Source organism: Meriones unguiculatus, chromosome 3 (assembly GCF_030254825.1).
Source record: "Meriones unguiculatus strain TT.TT164.6M chromosome 3, Bangor_MerUng_6.1, whole genome shotgun sequence".
Taxonomy (NCBI): domain Eukaryota; kingdom Metazoa; phylum Chordata; class Mammalia; order Rodentia; family Muridae; genus Meriones; species Meriones unguiculatus.
Window position 1 is genome coordinate 6,793,833 of NC_083351.1, and position 18,895 is coordinate 6,812,727.

An 18,895-nucleotide genomic window follows, 5' to 3' on the forward strand; every position below is an offset into this window, starting at 1 on the left:
TGCGCCTGCCGTTGCAGAGGTAGCGCGGGAAATCTGACCCGGCAGTGGCGCGCCTGCTGGGGTAGTCCGCCGGGATGGAGGAGGTGGAGGCTGAGGAGCAGCGGCAGTTCTCTCACCGGCAGGTACAAAGCAGACAGGGTCCCAGCAAGGGCGGCGCGGCGGGGTCCTGCGGGAGGGCAAGGCCCCAAGTCCCTAGGCGCCTCCGCGTGTACGCATGCGTCGCTCGCTGCAGCGCGGGCTTGAGGTTCTCCGCGAGGGGCGTCCCGCCCGCGCGTGTCGATCGTTCGCGGGGCCGTGAGGGTGCGATGTGGGTGTTAAAGGAAGAAGACGGGGCTTAGTTGGCAGAGTTTTGCCCAGCTCGCGGGAGGCAAACGGATCTCCAAGTTCGAGGACGGCCTGGTCTACAGAGCGAGTCCAGGACAGTCAGGCTACACAGAAAGACCCTGTCTCGGAAAACGAAAAGAGAGAGAGGGGGTGGGTGAGGGGAAACTGAGACACACTGATTTAGAGGTTGAAGCGGGAGGATTATGAGTTTCGCGTCAATTAGCTACCTAGAGATAGCCTGTCTCAGAAGCAAGAGAGGGCAGGGCCTGGGGGCTCAGCTCAGGCCCTGAAGTCCAACACCCAGGAGTGAGAGCAAGCAGATGTCTGAGCTCGAGGCTAGCCTAGTAGTGAGACCGGTCAGTAAAGAGCAAGAGAGGATCCAAGCAGTTCTCTAGTCCCCGGAGGGACCTGGGAAATGCGGCCTGTGCTCTGTGCGAGAACGGTGCTGCAGGGCGGGGATCCAGCGCCTGGCAGGCCGCCCTGGAATCCGCCCTCTGCCGTGGGTGTGGTTTGAGTCCTCTAGCTTCAGTTTGCCGGGACCCAAATGCGGTTTTCTCCCTTGCAAAGTTGGAATAGGAATAACTGCCGCGCAGGGTGCTGTGAGAGCCAGTTGTTTCATGAATCAGGGCTGCAGCCTCAGCTGGGAACTGCGAGCTAAGGGTTGGGATTTCTTCCTTAGCTAGCTCTGAGTCCCGGCAGCCGGCTGCCCTGCCCTCTTAAGGACTTCAGACATTCGGACCGGCCACCCGAGTGCCCACGGTCTGCTTTCATTGTTGACAGCTTGCTTTGTTTCACTGGTTCTCAACCTGTGTATCCGATAGTTACATTATGATTCATAACAGTAGCAAAATTACAGTGAGGAAGAAGCAATGAAATAATTTCTGAGCTGGAGAGATGGCTCAGTGGATAAGAGGAGGGGCTGCCCTTTCAGAGGACCTGGGTTCAACTCCCAGCACTCACGCAGCTGACAACTCTCTGTAACTCCAGGATCCAATACCCGCGTATAGACATACATGCAGGCAAAACACAGTGCACATGAAATAAAAACAAATGATTTAAAAATAATGTTATGGTTTATGTATTAAAATTAAATAAAATTAAAATAATATGTGAGTAACTGTATTAAAGTGTTGCCGCATTAGGAAGGTAGAGAAACACTGCTTATTTATTCTCTTGTAGCAAGTGCTATTCCAGGGTCTTATTTAGGTATTAAAGCCCTGGCCGTGCTTAGGGATCGGCTGAGCTCCATTTCAGCCTGCTACACGGAGGTTCTAGGTTCAGATGAAGCCTGGTGTGCCCCTTTGATTCCAGCCCTGAGGAGGAAGAGGCAGGCAGATCTCTGAGTTCTAGGCCAGCCCTTGTCTAAAAAAATAAAATGAAAGTTAGATGAGAGTACAGGTCAAGTTCAGGGTGGCGTATTCAGCTCGCATCTCCAGCAGGCAAGATAGTGGTGTGCCATCTGACAGCCTCCCCGATAGTCTATCACATTGCAGAAGTTTGCTTAGTTGTTTTCAGACTGGGTCTTCCGTAGTGCATGCTGGCATTGAACTTCTGATCTTCTCTCCACCTCCCAAATGCTGGGATTACAGGCCTAGAAGGGATCAGAGTAAGTTTAACTTGGATGGAATTACATTGTTGAATATACAGTCTGTAGTCAAATGTCTGCATTTGTCCTCAAGATTTAGTTGTCCTTTTTCCTTCATCTAGGATCAAATCAAAGATTGGGTTACTTTTGTCTCCTTGGTCTTCACTTTCATTTGTTTTTTTTTTTTTTTTTTTTGTTTGTTTGTTTGGTTTTTGGTTTGGTTTGGGTTTTCAAGACAAGGTTTCTCTGCAGCCTTGGCTGTCCTGGAACCCACTCTGTAGATCAGATTGGCCTTGAACTCACAGAAATCTGCATGCCTCTGCCTCCTGGAGAGAGGAAGGATTACAGTTGTGCATCAGTGTGGCGTGTTTGTTTGTTTGGTTTTGACAGGGTCTTACTACGCAGCCCTGGCTAGCCTGGAAATCATACAGACTCTGCTTCCTGAGTTCTGGGATTAATAGCATGCGCCACCATGCCTGGAAGTCGTTTTTATTTTTTATTTAATTGTATTATTATTTCTCTTTCTAGGTGCTAGGTGGTGCTAGGGATCGAAATCAGGTCCTTGTACATGCTAGGCGAGGACCCTGCCTCTGAATTGCGTTGCCAGTAGTTTTTTTTTACTACAATGGTGGCTACATTTTTGTTTCTGTGTTCTCCGCTCTCAGACAGGCCCTTAGCAGACAGTAAAGACTTACTGATGAGATGAGGTTGTAAAGTTGAGTTTAAATTTGCATCTCAGCTCTGGTGTACCTGAGGAGGCCCCAACGCCCACCCAACTGGCATTCTTGGTGCGTAGACAGCAAGGTGGAAGGGTCCTGCCCTTGAGTTTGGGGTCTGGTGATTTAGCCACCAAGTCTGCAGCGCGGAAGAGGGAAGGCAGGGGCAGACAAAACCTCCGGAAGCCAGATGTGTTCAGAGAGGTCCATGTCCTGTTCCCAGCCCCCACCCTACCTGAAAGAGGATCGTAAGGCTAGGCTGCTAGTTCTTTTATCTCTTCTGCCAAAGGCCTGGGTTTCCCTTGCCCGATGTCTGAGCAGACAAGGGGTTAGGGACATGTCCCTAGTTCATCTGCCTGTCCTGGACTTATCTCTGCAGTTGATCTTTGTCTTGCCTATGCAGTGGACACTTGCTGGTGTCTAGATTCAGGAGCTCACACATCAGTGGAGAGAGAGCAGGGCTGCTGCTTAGCTCCTTCGGAGCCTCTTCCCCTCCCCCTCAGTGGGGAAGAGCGAGAGTTTTCAGTGTTGGAAAGGGCTTCTGGGGGCTGGGGCTGTGACTCAGTGGAAGTGTTTGCCTAACGTGTGAGGCCCTGGGTTGGTTCCCAGCTCTTGCTGAGGGTCCCGAAGGCTATTGAGGTGGTCAGGTGTCTCTCCTGGTAGTGGCCCGTCACCTGCACACGCAGGGCTGAGGCTTCTAGGGACTTGAACAGAGAGATGGGGGCTCTCTGTCTTCGTTAGGCACGTTAAGGCCACAACTGGTTTCTCCTCGTATTCTCCATATGGGCCCTTGATGAGCAGCTGGACAGAAGCTGAGGGAGGGTAGGCGCTGGTGTCACCTAAATCAAAACCATCAGCTGAAAGCCAGGATTTCCCAAGTCACACTCCGGAGAGTGTCACACTGCCGTGGTGGCGAGCCCTGCAGGAGTTAGGCAGCCCCCTGCTTGGGCTTGCTCTCAAAGATGTGGGAGCTCTTCTTTGTAGCCCCTGAGGACGCTGGTTTCCCCGCAGAGGCTAAAGGCGGCGGTGCACTACACAGTCGGCTGCCTGTGCCAGGAGGTTGCTCGGGACAAACAGACGCACTTCAGCAAACAGACCATCGCAGCCATCTCGGAGGTGACCTTTCGTCAGTGCGGTAAGGCCGCTGCCCTTTGATTCGGGATTTGCTGGGGCCGGTGCCTCGGAGGCTATGGCATGTCTCATCCCCTCACACAGCACTGACCACAGCCTCCCTGATCGCCTCCCGGCTGGACCCTCTGGATGCTGTGTGGGAGGGACTGCTAGGCTGCCCTGTTGTGCCAGCCCCGGGCATCGGCACCTGGCTTAAACTGCCCTGGTGGCAGGAACCTTGGACGCTGTCTCCATTTCAGTGTTGTGTGACACCCCTATGCTGTCCATAATGTATGTGACAGCTGAACCGGAGGCCTTGGCACTTGCCTGACTTGAGGAATGTAGTGTCCTCACAAGCTATAACTTAGAGCAGAATTTAAAAGATGGTCTTGCCAGGTGCGGTAGTGGCACAGGCCTGTAATCCCATTGCTCTGGGAGGCAGAGGCGGGTGGATCTCTGTGAGTTCGAGGCCAGCCTGGTCTACAAAGCGAGTCCAGGTCAGCCAAGGCTACATATTGAAACCCTGGCTCAAAGACCAAAGAAAAAGAAAGGATAGTCTATATTCTTTAGGGACCAAAGTGTCATCAGCTAGTTAGTTAGGACACCAGACTTATAAGAAGCATGGAGGGTGATGGGAAGGACAGCGAGGGGTGGGTATCTTAAAAAGCTGCTGCTGTGCTGACTAGAAGCCAGGGCTTCAGCCCTGACGGTGAAGAGAAGCCAGCTAAAATCTATTTTTCCCCTCTCTTTCAGAAACTTTTGCTAAAGACCTCGAAATGTTTGCCAGGTGGGTAGAGAAGCTGTTGTATAACGTGAGGTCCATTGACATCATTGTCCCCATCTGGTGGAGTATTTCAGGAGTTCTTGTTTTCTGGGGGCTTGTGGCTGATCACGATGCTGCAGGGAATTCACATCTGCTCGGAACACGTCAGCCCAGATTGTCTCACCATTTCCGACTCTTTGACAGTTACCCAGCTCCTGCTGACAAAGATCTGGATTGCATCCCCCGACTCTGCACGTGTTTGGCTGCCAGTTTTAAAAACTGTTTCTTGGGGACGGTTTGATTTCCCAGGGTCTGGGAACGTGGGGGTGGGGTTGGTCCCCCATGGAGAAGGCCGCATGGTGCCGAAGCTCCGATTGCTTGCAGGTATACAGAGAAGGATGGGCTTTTCATTCCGTGTTTTCTGTGAGGAAGACGTAATCTTCCTGGGAAGGGGGGGAGGCTTGCTCTCAGCTGGAGCGGCCTGAGCTTTTACAGGTGATTTATGTTCTCTCTGCAATTAGTGCTCAGGTAATTGGAGACCATTGCTTTTACCCAGCAGTTGGAGTGACTGAGGCTTCTGCTCGCTCAGCTTCGCAGCCTCACTCCTCACCTTGCTGCTCTGCGCTCTGGTCCTGGGATGGATATTCTCGGTGAATTACAGCAGTGGGTTCTCAGGGGCCTCTAAATCTTCCCCTTCTACACATATATTATCAGTCCCTAAAAACTGCTTAGCATCATCAGCTTAGCCAAGAGGGATAAGGTAGTATTATGGGATGCTAATAGCTCACCCCGCTGCCATCCAGCTGCCGCTTATTGCCCACCTCTCAGTCCTGAGGTGTCCATTGCCTTCTCGTCCCCTTTCTGTGTTAGCTATGGGAGTCAATGGAAGCTTTAAAAATGTTTTTGTGAATCCTAGCACTCAGGGAGGCAGAGGCAGCAGATTTTTGTAAGTTTGAGGCCAGCCTGGCCTATAAAGCGAGTCCAGGACAGCCAAGGCTACACAGAGAAACCCTGTCTCGAAAAAAAAAAATTTGTGTATGTAATTCCAAAAACAAGCTGGGTGTGGTAGGGGCATGCCGGTAATCTTGGTGCTTGGGAAGTTGAAGCTGAAGGATCACGTGTTCAGGATTGGTCTGGGCTACATAGTGACGCTTTGTCAAAAAATCCAGAAACCTGGTGGAGAGGTAGCTCCACACGTGTTCTTGCAGAGGACCTGAGTTCAATTTCCAGACCCACATGATGGCTCCCAATTGTCCACATCCTCTCTGACCTCCTCAGGAATGAGGCACTAGACATACATGCATACAATACACACATACACACAAAAATAAATTTAAAAAAAATCAGAAACCGGGAGTTTGTGTAGTTCAGTGACAGACATATGGTTGGCATAAAAGATCTGATGGGCTTGGGTCTCCAAAATAAATGTATAATGAGAACGATAATAGAAATGTTTACTGTAGTAACGTGTTAAGCTTCCTGATAGCCTGGACTGTTGGTTTGCATGGTCGGGCATATAGGGCTTCAACCTGGGGCCTTGTGCATGGCAGTCACTTGTCCCACCATTGAGAGCCTCTTTACTTTAAAGAAAGCTTTCTGTATGTGATGCATGTGCCTCTGCCTCAGCCTCCTGAAAGCCTGAGGTGGGCGTGGGGTGGGGTAGCCAGGAGGTCCCTGGGGTTTCTCTGTGTAATGGAGCCCTGGCTGTCTTGGACTCAATTTGTAGGCTGGGCTGGCCTCAAACTCAACAGAGATCTGCCTGCCTCTGCCTCTCGGAGTGCTGGGACTACAGTGTGGGCCACCGTGCCCAGCTATGAATTTAATATTTAGCGTGGAAATCCCAGGGTTTTTATTTACTAGTTTTAATTAATTAATTAACTTAGAGACAAGGTCACATATGCTCCATGCTGGCCTCAAACATGTTGGTATCTGAGAATGACCTTGAACTTCAGACCCTCCTGCCTCCACCCCCCAACTCCTGGGATTACGGGTGTGTTCTGCCACCACAGCTGGTTTCTGTGGTGCTGGGATTGAGCCCAGGGCTTCCTGCATGCTGGGCAAGAACTCTGCCAACTGAGCTACATTTCTATCCCCTAGTAGTTTTATTTTTAAGTTTTTTTTTAATTTAATTTATTTATTTTTGATTTTTCAAGACAAGGTTTCTCTGTGTAGCCTTAGCTGCTCTAGAATTAGCTCCTTAGATCAGGTTGGTCTCAAACTCACAGAGATCTGCCTGTCTCTGCCTCCTGAGTGCTGGGATTAAACCCGTGCCCACCATACCCGGTGGTATGATTCCATCTTCAATTGAGCAAGCCGACATTCTGTGAGGACTAATTGGGTCTGACCTTTGAGCTAGTTATTAAAGATACAAGTTATTCCTGTTTGCTCTTAGTTTGGATAGAAGTTGGTCATGGTGGGAAATGAGATCTCAGCAATAGATGCTGCAGAACAGTTCATTATCTCAGGTATATGTGTATATGCTCAAGAGTATGGAAGCCCTCGGAGGCCAGAAGGGGCAGTGGGCCCTGGGCCTGCAGTTACAGACAGTTGTGATCTGCCAGACGCAGATGTTGAGAATTGAACTCCACCCTCTGCAGAGTGGGAGCAGTCCTGTCTGCAGCCCCATCCCTCTTAGCCCATCTTTCATAGAGAGGGTTGGAGGACGGCAGTGATGTTCTGGGTCCAAATTGTGAGCAGGAGGCAGAACCAGTTTAAAGGGAGTTCTTTGTTCTGCCAGGCTCAGGTCTGTGTGTGTGTCTGAGTGAGTGTGTGTGTGTGCATGCATGTACACCCCAGGAGGAGCTGCATGTGTTTCGCCTGTAATTCAGCCCTTGGAGAACAGCTTCAGAAGTCAGCATTGTGGGTTTTTCTTGCTATTTAATGTCTAGTTAAGCAGAGCATTCTTGTATCTTACAATGTGCTTTTTCTTCACCAATGTTGTACACTCACCTTGCGCAGTCTGTGGTCAAACTGACTACCAAGACAAGAAAGGTGACTTTAGAAGGCTTCTAACCCTTAGACCCCTTCTCTGCTGTCCAGCACGCTTTGTCCTCAGGCCCAGTGGAGAGATGGGCTTCTGTGTCCTCTGTGGAACTGGTATTTTGGCTAGAAACTCTACTCACTTTTGTGTCTTTATTTACCTGATGGTTTTAATCTGACCATCTGTGCATGCAGGCATCCCTGCTCATCGCAAGTTTGACCATGAACTTTTATATTTCACCAAAACTTTAATACCAAATGTTTCGTGACTTGATTCTGCCCTTTCTGCAGACATGCAAAAAGAAGCACAATTTCTACTGACGACGTGAAGCTCTTAGCCAGGCGGAGTAACTCACTGGTGAGAGATGAATTTCTTTCCTCCCCTTCCCCACCAGAATACATTATTCCCAATTAATCACTTGACGGCACACAGTTATTCCTCAGGGCACCTTGCATTAAAAACTAGAGACAGTTGAACCATTCAGCCCTGCCTGTAATTTATAGTCCTCCTTTCATCATGATGGATCTTGCAAAGCCAATTTCAATTTTTCTAATCAGCTCTCTCTGGATTCCATAATTTACCTTTTTTGTACCATCTCAAAACTTTGGCCCCATGTTTCATTTACAACATGATGTCACAGACTAGTCATGATTAGTCTACAGGGATGGTTTCCTTGTGGTACCCACCCACCTCCTAGTGCTAGGGATGGAACCTTGGGCTTTCTGCATGCTAGACAAGTGCTGTGCCACTATTCTGTGCGTCCAGCCCCCTTTTGCTTCTTGTTGGCAAAGCTTATTTTATGTGAATGACTGTTTGGCCTGTGTGTGTACCATATGCTTGCTTGATGCCCTTGGAGGTCAGAAGATGGTGTCAGATACCCTGGAACTGGAGTTAACAGGTGGTTGTGAGCCGCAGTGTGGGTGCTGGGAGTCAAACCTGGGTCTTCTGCTGGAGCCACAAATGTCGTTAACCACGGATATGTCTCTCCAGACCCATTTCTTGTTTTGAGACGGAGTTGTAGTGAATTATTCGGTGGGGCATGCTGAACTTTTAGCCCAGGCAGGCTCTGACCATGAGGCTCTCCTGTGTCAGCAGCACTCCAGTGGCCTGGATTACATGTGTGCCCCCAGGCAGGCTATCCCAGGAATTCTGGTGGGCCGGGGATGGATGGAAGTCTGCAAGGCTGGCTATGCAGAAGAGAGCACAATTTCTAGTTTTTCACATCTAAAGAATCACTTTGACAAGTGTCTAGGTGAAGACACCTGACAGTTAGAGGTGCCAGGGTCACCTGGCTGTGGCTGATGGCAGATCTAGAACTCGGCGATCGCAGCCCTTCCTCTGATCTCCTTTCCACAAGAGCAGAGACTCTCTGTACTGTGTCTGTCTCCATTTCTTAGAGAGTCTTAGTGCTCAATACATAGTTTAGTCCATGACTTTCCACTCGGTTCTCTTGGAATAGTGGAGAAGGTATAAGCTGTTGTGATTATTTGTAAGTGTTTAAAATGGTTTATAGACAGATTTAAAGACTTAACATAGTTTTGCTTTTTATATATACACACATAGCTAAAATACATCACAGAGAAGAACAAAGAGATTGCTCAGCTTAACCTAGAGCGAAGGGCCAAGAAGAAAAAGAAGCTGGAGGATGAAAACAGGAGCTCTCGGGAGCCGGAAGCTGAGGTGCTGGACAGTGAGAGTTAAGCTCCGGCCACCTGGAGGAGGGAGCCTTCAGCAGGGAGATTTGCACACCGCCAAGGGCAGCCTGAAAGGATAAGTAGAGACGTTTAAACGAAAAATAAAAAATGGCTGGGCACCTTTTTGTGCTGCCTGTTTAAAGTCCCTCTCAGCAGAAGCTTGTAAGAGCTGGGAGTTCCTGCAAAGCCATCGCACACGTTACTCGGCACAGGGAAGGCTTGTGTTCGGATGGAGGCACCCTGTGAGCTGCTGACTGATGGTGTGTGCTAGCAGTCAGGCGTGCTGCATGTTTTGGGGGTGAGCACAGTCCTTCACTGTTTATTCTCTAGGCCAAATGACGGTCTCTGAAAGGTGAGCGAAGCCGTGTTCACTTAGCTCTGGCTACTAAGGTTTCAGGCCCGCAGCCCCTTGATCACCAGGGAAAGATGGTGTTTGGAAGTGAAAGTTTCTTAAAGGTGATTTTCTTCAAACACATGGTTTTGTGTGATTTCTCTAGCAATTTTGTAAGGAAGCCTTGACTCTCCTGAGCAGAACTTTGCTTGAGGAGAAAGTCTGGAGCCATGAGTGTCCAAAGAGCCCTGTTCTACTGTCCCTGTGTCCCAAGGGCTGTGTGATGCTCAGGGCCGGCTCTCTCCCTTACAGAGTGATAGGGGCACAGGCAGTATCTGGGCCAGCCCAGTGCAGTCCTGAGTGTGATCCCACGGTGGAAGGAAGCCGGCCCTGGAAGTTGAGGAGGGCTGTGATCTTACTGTAGGAAGGGGCTGTCTGTCCAGTTGCTTTGTTTCAGTGGTAAGCCTTGGATCTCAAGGGTCTGTGGTGGTCTGAAGCGGGCTTTTTGGGTCTGGCTGGCTATGAGGGGTCTGCATTTGTCCCCACAATTCTGAACCCATGAGGAATGGGAGGTGGCCCAGGACTTTGCCACTGTCTAGGATGGAGGTGGGCTCTCAGCTGGCTAAGTACAGGTTTCTCAGATAGTGAGTGTAACCTGCACAGAGAGGCATCTTACACTTGCCCATCTAGCAACTTGTCCTCTTAAAAGTAAATTTTAAAAAGGCTCCAGCCAGGTGTGGTGGTGCGCACGTTTGATCCCAGCACTCAGGAGGCAGAGCCAGGCGGATCTCTGTGAGCTCACGGCCAGCCTGGTCTACAACAGGGTTGTAGACAGAGAAAACCTGTCTCGGGGGAAAAAAGAAAGAGAAAGAAAAAGATGTCTGCAACTGGGGGAGGGGCATGTGTGTTCGGGTCAGAGGACAAGTTTGTTAAAGCACCAGTATGTTCTTCCCCCCGCACCGGTATGCAGGTTGCAGGGTGAAGCTGTAGGTTATCAGGTTTGTATTACAAGTGCTGTGTTCATTGAGCCATCTTGACGATTCCATAAACAGTAATTCTGCTTCTTTCTTTTCTTTCTTTCTTTCTTTCTTTCTTTCTTTCTTTCTTTCTTTCTTTCTTTCTTTCTTTCTTTCTTCTTTCTCTCTCGCTCCTTCCTTCCTTCCTTCCTTCCTTCCTTCCTTCCTTCCTTCCTTCCTTCCTTCCTTCCTTCCTTCCTTCCTTTTTTGAGGTAGGGTCTCACTATGTGGCTTTGGCTGTCCTGGAACAGCCAAAAGCTGACCTTGAACTCACAGAGATCCATTTACCTCTGCCGCCGAAGTCCTGACCATTCCTTTTTGGACCAAAATAATAAAGTAAAGGTATATATTTCCCAAGTGCTGGGATTAAAGGTATATGTCAACATGCAAGGCCATTAATTTTTTAAAATTACCTTTGTTTATCATGTGTGTATGTGTGAGCGCACATGTGCTATGGGATGCATAGTATATGACAACTTGAGAGAATCACTTCTCTCCTGCTGTGAGGGTTCCAGGGGTTTCACTAAGGCCATCGGGTTTGGCAACAGACTCCTTTAGCTGCTGAACCAGCTCACTGGCCCAATTTTGTTTCTTAAGAGATGTGCTGTTCGCTAACCTGGGAGTTTGGAAAGCCCAGACCAAGAACTATGCTGGTGGCAGTGTCTCTGAGGCGCAGAGGGCCCTGGTGTCTCTGAGGCGCAGAGGGCCCTGGTGTCTCTGAGGCGCAGAGGGCCCTGGTGTCTCTGAGGCGCAGAGGGCCCTGGTGTCTCTGAGGCGCAGAGGGCCCTGGTTCCTCTGTCTTCTGCGGCAGCATCTGTACTTCAGCAGTGGAAGGTCTGGCTGAAGAAGCAAGGTTTGGCCCAGGCAGAGCACAGTGCCAGGACAAGCTCTTGGTTCATCCTCGCTTGTGATCGGGTGAGACACCAGCACTGTCCTGTGTCCCCGAGTCTTCATGGAATCTAGTTTCTTTTGCTCGCAGCAGACTCAGACATATTTAGTTTTTGGTGCTGGGGACGGAACCCAGAGCCTCACACATGACAAGCACGTGCTGTGCTGAGCTCATTCCAGCCCCTCAGTCTTGCTTTCATGTGGGTAAGATCCCACATCCTAAGCTCTTTATCCAAGCATAATTTCATATTCTGTTAAATCACTTGGCTTTGTTCTAACGGCTTCCTGCTTGCTATAGGCACAATTATAAGGAAACAGAACTTCCTGATAGCAAGTGCGCCCGTGTTCTAAAATAAGAGCAGATTCGCTGTAAACACAGCAAAAGTCCTGAGTCTTCAATTAAGGGGCTAAATCCAACCCCACAAATGCTTTTGTGAGAACTGATTGCCCCGGCTTGTGCGTCACCTCATGAGTGTGGAGAGGCATGCAAGTTTCCAATGGACGTGTGTGGACCCCAAAGCAGCTAGCACTGGAGCTTAAAATACCAAAGAAGAGACCCTCAGCCACAGACCGCAGACTTCAGGACTGCCGGAGAGGATGGGTGGCCCCAGTGCCAGAGGCAAGTGGCCGTCAGCCTTCGGTCTGCTGCTCCTGCTGCTCTGGGGGACTGCAGCCACCGACCTTCGCCTGGAGAGTGATCCCAGTGGCCAGGACAGTGTGGTGAGTACAGCCCCAATCTTGTACAGGCTGGGCCGCTCAGTTTGTCTCTTGGGATGCTGAGCACCCTGTGATGGGTGTGGTATGTGTGTGTGTGTGACCCCAGGATACTGCAGTGTCCCCTTCAGACCACTGATCTCCATTTTGCCCTCACTTGTCCTAGCCTGTGTCTGTTCAGGGACGCCTCTCTGCTACTGTCAGCTTTGGGTACACACAGATTGCTTCTGGCTGTCCCAGTGCACTTGTGGACGGCTCCTACCAGTATTGGTCACACAGACTTCCAGAGCCTTAATTTATATACACAGCTATGCTTTTACTCACTCAAATTAATTCCTAACATCCGATTCTGCATGCTATAAATTTATAATTTCATCAAGTGATTTACTTTCTCTTTTTTCCATTTTGAAAAAGTTCCAAGAAAGAGTACATAAAGTTGACCATCAAAAATGGATTTTTCTCTGAGATTACCAGATGAGTTTCAGACAGGTCATTTATCATCAGAATACTCCTAGAACCTTCCTAAGGAGTCTGAAAGACTAGACGTCACGTGTGGGTCTGATTTCTGAACATCCAGGAGGATGTCTGAAGATGCAAACAAGCTAAATGAGCCTAGCTGGCCATGGCTTCTCAGCAGTCAGTCATTTTGATAGCTTTCCTGGTCGCATAGCTAAGGACCTCAGCAAAGATTATAAGGTGGAAGTAACAATTCATTTTTATATTTTGAGACAAGGTCTCACTGTATAGTCTAGGCTAGCCTCAGACTCAGTAATCCACCTGCCTTTGCCTGTGTTGAAGGCTTGTGCTATCATGCCTGGGAAAATTAGCAGGTTTTTTTTGTTTTTGTTTTTGTTTTTTTTCTTGTCTGTTTCCCTCTGCAGAGCACTTTCTCTAGGGTTCTTCTGACTCACTTGGAAAAGTGGTTTGTTAAGGAGTGGCTTGCTCTCTGTGAGGGAGGAGCAAGCATCTCCTAATGCTGAGTGAGTCAATGGTTGCTTTTCTCTCCTTTGCTTCTCTGAAAACACAGCAGGATGCCACAGACCCAGACAGGAGGGGAACTGGCCTCCTGACTTTCCTTGCCTGGTGGCATGAGTGGGCTTCCCAAGCCAGCTCTGGAGCTGTCGTCGGAGGGGACGCCCGTGAGGTGTCTAAGCGGCAGGAAGGCCCACCCCTGCAGCAGCCCCCACGCCGGGAGAAAAAGCCCTGCAAGAACTTCTTCTGGAAAACCTTCTCCTCCTGCAAGTAACTCCACCCTGTGAAATGCTACCACGGCTTGAATAGAGTGCCAAGCGGTGGGCGCTTTCTTCAGTCAGCTTTTCTTCCCGTGCAGTGTGAAATCAGTAAATTTCAGTAATGGCCACAGCCAGCCATGACCAAGAGTAATTCAGCTAAGAACTGGAAATTCAAAGACACATACTCCTTCCCCGCCCCCCAAATAAAAATGGTGGTGATTCTTGCTGGAGTGTACCCAGCAGAACCATTGGGCTTCTGTGTCCTTCCTGGTGCTGGGAGGTGAAGGCCTTGTCTCTCAATTCAAGACAGCTAAAGGCTGTGTGTGTTTGTGTAAGAGAATGTCTGTATTAGGTCAGGCTGGCCCCAAACTATGTGGTCAAGAATGACCTTGAAATGATCCTCCTGCCTCTACTTCTCAAGTGCTGGGATTATGCCCAGCTCAACGCTGCACAGTTAAGAGTTCAAAGAAGAATCTTCAGTTTATTTTTAGCTTTTGGAGATAGGGTCTTACATGTAGCCCAGTTGGTCTTGAACTCACAACCTGTCTTCATCTCTTAAGTGCTGGCATTATAGCCGTGCACCACTATACCCAGCTGTATTCCAGTCTTTTTTTAAATATGAATTGTCCAATTTGAGAAATTTGTCTCCGGAGCCAGAAACCATGGTGCATGCCTGTAATCCAACACTCACGGAGGCAGAGGCAGGTGATCTCTGTGAATTCGAGGCCAGCCTGGTCTACAAAGTATGTCCAGGACAGCCAAGGCTACAAAAAGAAACAAAACAAATCTCAGCAGACCTAGGCCCCCTAAAAATATGTAGCTGATGGGCAGCTTGGTCTTCATGAATCCCCTAGCCAGTAGAGCCGGGGATGGGGCTGGGCTGTCTCTGGCATGGACTCTTTGCCTGCTTGGGGATTGCTTTCCCTTACCCAGGCTGTCTTGTTTGGCCTCAGTGGAAGAGGATGCTCTTTGCCCTGATGGGACTTGTGTTGGTACAGTGGGGGCCAGGGAGGGGGCTTCCCTTTTCTCAGGAAAAGGGGAGGGGGGACGGGAAGAGACGAGGGAGGGAGCTGCAATCGGTGTATACAGTGAATAAATAATTTTTAAAACTAAAAATACAAAATTTCTCCAGGCTTAGGGTCAGCAGAGTGCTGGCCTAGCAGCCATGAGGCCCTGAGTTTGAGCCTCAGCACTGTGACCTTCACAAGCAAGTTAGCAACACTGCTCTTGAGCTCTGATTATTCCTCATATTTTAGCTAAAGCTAATTTTAAAACTAATGTTGTGCTATTAAGCCAGCACCATGCTGAAATGCTTATAAAAGTTATATTCAAATTCCTTATACAGTAGTTTTAATTAGTAGTATTAATTTGTTGCAGTTATTTTCCCTGGTCGTAGCTTCAGTTTTACTCGGTGAAGAATGACATCTACTGACAAAGTGTTGAACTGGGCAGTGCTCCCGTCTAGCCTGAGGTCCACTCCACTTGCTTTTGGAGTCGGGGAGTCACTGTTTAGCCTTCGCTGGCCTGCAGCTTGGTATGCAGACCAGGCTGGCTTCCAATTCACGTTGATCCAGCTCTCTCTGCCTCTGTGCTGGCACTAGCTGTGAGCCACCATGCTTGGCCTACCTTGACTTCTAAGGCAGGTACCCCCAAAACCCAGCATCCGGACTGTCCAGCAAAATGCTCTAGGCACAATTGTCACACTAGCTTCTCCATTCAATTGCCAGTGAACAACAGGTGAGAGATAGTTCCATTTTCTGTTATATAACAAGCAACTGCTGAGTCCATAGCTGAGCAGGATTTTGGTCTTGTCCAAGAAAGCTAGGGGGAAGTCGCTGTTTCTAAACTTAGCACATTTTTTGTGGCTTTTGGTTTTTTTGAGAAGGGGTTTCTCTGTGTAGTCCTGGACTCGCTTTGTAGACCAGGCTGGCCTTGAAATGGCAGAAATCAGCCTGCCTCTGCTTCCCAGAGTGCTGGGATTACAGATGTGTGTGGCCAAGCCCTGCTAAAGTTAGCACATTTTAATTCATAGCACTGAAATCCTTTCTGGCTAAACGCACTTAACTGTTGAGCCATAGGCATTGAGAGAAACACCAAATGTGAAGGTTCTAGATGCTAAACTGTTTGTAGTCTCAGTGTGCAGGAGGCATGAGGACAACTGCAGGCATCTGGTTCCCTCATCCACAGTGTTAGTTTTGAGGATCAAACTCAAGTCATCAGGCTTGGGAGCAACAGCCTTTACCCACTGAGTCATCTTACAGGCTATCAAGAAGGGTGTGGTAGGTGTGTCGGGGAAACCCTGCTGCTCAGGTCTCAGTCCACAATCCTCCATGACTGAAGAGCCTGAGCTCGGCACAGAATGGAGGACTCCCTTTGTCTATAAGGCTTCCTCTTCTCTGCTGGGGGATCTTGAATCCCCACACCCTCTGTCTGAGGAATGCCATGTAGTCCTTCGGGAAATTACAGGTCTGACTCCCTTTCTCCTGATAAGAACCCGTTCAGCAAGTACCTGGGACTCCTGGAAAGCCTCTCCGTGTACACGGGGCACCTCAGCACCTTAGCCCTTCAACCAGTGACCTTTGCCCACCCTGGCTATTCCTACCCCCTCCCCATAGTTCTATGTAACCCTCGTTCACCTGGAATAAACTAGAGCTGCCTCCCCGAAGCTGGCCCTGGAAGGTCATTTCCGTTTGTGCTCACAGCCCACCAAATCCTCCGTTTGTCGTTTCTGCTTCCTTGTTCTGAGGACTGTTTGCCAACAACCCCAGGAACGAGAGAGAGCCTCAAGGTGTGTGGTTTAGGGCTGTAATCCAGCCCTCAGAGGGTTAAGAGGATTTCTGTGAGTTCAAGAACAGCTTGGGCTGCCTAGTTCTGAGTGAGAGCCTATTTTCTCCCTCTTCAAAAGCCTCTGACAGTAGGTTGAGGGCCACTGCAGTGGGTGGACTGTCAGTGTGTGGAGAGAGACGGGGACTCAACTCCCTCCATGCTAAACTCAAAGTTGACAGATGTGCATTTAGAATTCCATGTGTTTCTGACACTCAGGCCTAAACTGAGCAAGTACCCATGGCTAGCTGGAGATGCCCAAGTTTCATCCTTTTCTCTGGACACTGGGGGATGCTTCCAACTGTGACTGCTGACGTGGCTCTGGCATCTGCAGACCTGAGCTCAGTCTTAGTTACTAAGACTATAGCGATGATGGAAGACATTCCACTTCCCACACAGCAGCCTCAGGGGCAGTTCTGTACTGGTGGAAGATACCTGACTGAAAGGCCAGTCACCAGAAATCGGTCTTTGAGATTTTTTTTTTAATCTATTTTATTTATGTTTCTTATACCTCTTTCTCTCTTTTCCACCCCAGTCTCTTCCAACACCCCAATATCAGGTACAAGATTAGTGAGGAGAAAGGGCAGAGTTCTCTTTAGTCACTTGCTGCTGTTGAGGGTCATCAGGTTCCTTGGGGAAAGTCCAATCCTCATTTCAGGATATCTCCAACTTCTTGTCAAACTGCAACAATAGCAAACAGGAGCAGCAAGGGGGAAGAAACAGCAGCATTCTTCTTCCTTGGAGCCCCCTTCTCTCTCTCTGGGCCCTACCATTTATGCCCTCTTCAGAGTCCTTAGATTTAAACTATCTGCAGCTGGCAGAGTCCCTCTTTGAGCCTGCACAAGGCAAATAGTTTGTTACTGTGGACAATTGGATTCAGTCCCATATCCTACACCTGTGATCAAAAACATGTTTACATCCACAATACTGTCCAAAAGACTGGACTTCACTTTAACTATGTTTCATTGGAGGACTTTATTGCTAATGATCCTTGTAGTCAGGTGCAAATTTTTCCTCCTGGCTCCAAGTTCCCAGAATAATGACTCATGAGACTCAAAATATATTTACAAATACCTAGGCTATATAATTAGGCTCTTTTCTGACTAGCTAATAACTTAAAATAACCCATTTATATTAATCTGCATTCTGCCACAAGGCTGGTTACCTCTGCTCGGGTACCATGAGTCTGTCCTCATATCTTCCCAAATGAATCTCTTGTGCCTGGCTCTATCCCACAATGGCCAGTGTCAACAAGACAGATGTAATTCATCCATTCTAAGTCCAGTATTTGGCATCAGGTGTTTAAGTGCTGAGGAGGAACTGACTCTAGCCATCTATAAAGTTCTCCATGGGATTGGTATTTCGGGGCTAACAGCAGAGGATGCCAGACTTTGGAGCCTTGGGCCAGGAAACTCATGGGATACACTTACACAACTTGCTGGTGGTACATTCCACACCTTTTTTTTTTTTTTTTTTACTTTTATCTGCATTTATTTTATACTGAATTTATTATTCCCATGCCATTAGCTTTTGTTTCTTTAGTTTCTTCTGAGATATTTTTTTTTTCTTCTGTGCAACCTCCTCTTCTGACTTTGGAACAGTTTGTTCCTTTTCAGTGAGGATCATCTCAATGTGGCAGGAAGAGCTCATGTATGGGTTAATCCGGCCATGAGTTCTGTAGGTTTGATGGTGCATCTTAGGTGCCTTGTTCACCTGGATATGTTCAATGACTATTGGATCTACATCTAAACCCTTAAGTTCAGCATTACTTTCTGCATTTTTAAGCATGTGCAGCAAAAATTCAGCACTTTTTTCGCCACCGACTGAGTTCAGCCCCACTGTTTGGCCTTGGCACACCTCCCAACTCCAACATTATACGGCTGGAATGGCACACACTGCTTCCTTATTTATTTTTGAAAAAAGATTTATTATTTATATAGCATTCTGCCTGCATGTGAGCCTGCACACCAGAAAAAGGGCACCAGATCTCACTCTAGATGGCTGTGAGCCACCATGTGGTTGCTGGGAATTGAACTCAGGACCTTTGAAAGAGCAGACAGTGCTTTTCATCTCTGAGCCATCTCTCCAGCCCCTCACACTGCTTCTTTAAAGTGACATCTTTCTTTCAGATACTTGGCTTTTCTGATATGTATACCCTTGACGCTTGGGCAGTTTCCCGGGTGTTCTTAAAGTGAACACGAAGATTTTAACCTCTTGATTTGCATGATTTCATAGGGTTTTCTGGGTCAAGAGAGTAGCGAACTATTTTCACGTTTCAGGAAGAGCCACATTCCACATCTTAAGGAGTAGTTTTGAAGAGGGATAAGTTCTATGTGAACAAACCAGGAAAGAACCATCTAGTTATTTAATAGAAGGAAATACCCCCTTCTAGATGGGGAAGGAAGAAACGAGAGCAATCCAAGCAACCCACTATTTATAACTTGTTTTTGAGGCAGTGTCTTGGGTCATTGTGGTGGTTTGAAGATGTCCTCTTAAGTCTCAGGCACTGAAATAGTCGGTTTCCAGTTGGAGGCTGTTTGGGATTAGAAGTATGTCACTTGGGAAGGGCGTGATGTTTCAGAGGACTCTTTCTGTTTCCTGATGGCAGTGCGAGATGTGAGCTCTCGGTGCTCCTCTGTGCCTTTGCTCAGCTACCAGGGATTCTTCACCTGTTACTTTAAATCCAACTAACCTTTTTTTGGGTTTTCTTTGCATTTAT

At 48.4% G+C, this 18,895-nt stretch overlaps 2 protein-coding genes and 1 pseudogene across 3 annotated transcripts; 2 read left to right on the plus strand and 1 right to left on the minus strand.

The window, feature by feature from the left end:
- On the plus strand, nucleotides 1–9,643 carry Cenps (centromere protein S). Its single transcript, XM_021636183.2, has 5 exons — nucleotides 1–122; nucleotides 3,637–3,760; nucleotides 4,489–4,522; nucleotides 7,769–7,835; nucleotides 9,042–9,643. The coding sequence occupies exons 1-5, from the start codon at nucleotides 75–77 to the stop codon at nucleotides 9,177–9,179; spliced, it is 411 nt and encodes a 136-aa protein (XP_021491858.1). The 5' UTR covers nucleotides 1–74; the 3' UTR covers nucleotides 9,180–9,643.
- Nucleotides 9,644–9,789: 146 nt separating this feature from the next.
- Nucleotides 9,790–16,037, plus strand: Cort (cortistatin). 2 transcript variants are annotated; one of them, XM_021636185.2, is made up of 2 exons: nucleotides 9,790–12,127; nucleotides 13,152–16,037. In XM_021636185.2, exons 1-2 carry the CDS (start codon nucleotides 12,005–12,007, stop codon nucleotides 13,365–13,367), a joined length of 339 nt encoding a protein of 112 aa, XP_021491860.1. In that variant the 5' UTR covers nucleotides 9,790–12,004; the 3' UTR covers nucleotides 13,368–16,037. The 2 variants fall into 2 exon arrangements, with proteins under 2 accessions (XP_021491860.1, XP_021491859.1); XM_021636184.2 differs by having other exon boundaries at nucleotides 13,149–16,036.
- A 655-nt stretch (nucleotides 16,038–16,692) lies between these two features.
- LOC110548157 (large ribosomal subunit protein uL22-like) lies at nucleotides 16,693–18,080 on the minus strand (annotated as a pseudogene).
- Nucleotides 18,081–18,895: the final 815 nt, after the last annotated feature.

Bases quoted from the DNA above. Each gene is read 5' to 3' on its own strand.
- Cenps (XM_021636183.2), top strand. From the start codon at position 75: ATGGAGGAGGTGGAGGCTGAGGAGCAGCGGCAGTTCTCTCACCGGCAG. The intron at 3,761-4,488 runs GTAAGGCCGCTG...CCTCTCTTTCAG, and splicing joins GGTGACCTTTCGTCAGTGCG to AAACTTTTGCTAAAGACCTC. The intron at 7,836-9,041 runs GTGAGAGATGAA...ATACACACATAG, and splicing joins CCAGGCGGAGTAACTCACTG to CTAAAATACATCACAGAGAA.
- Cort (XM_021636184.2), top strand. From the start codon at position 12,005: ATGGGTGGCCCCAGTGCCAGAGGCAAGTGGCCGTCAGCCTTCGGTCTG. The intron at 12,128-13,148 runs GTGAGTACAGCC...CTGAAAACACAG, and splicing joins CCAGTGGCCAGGACAGTGTG to CAGGATGCCACAGACCCAGA.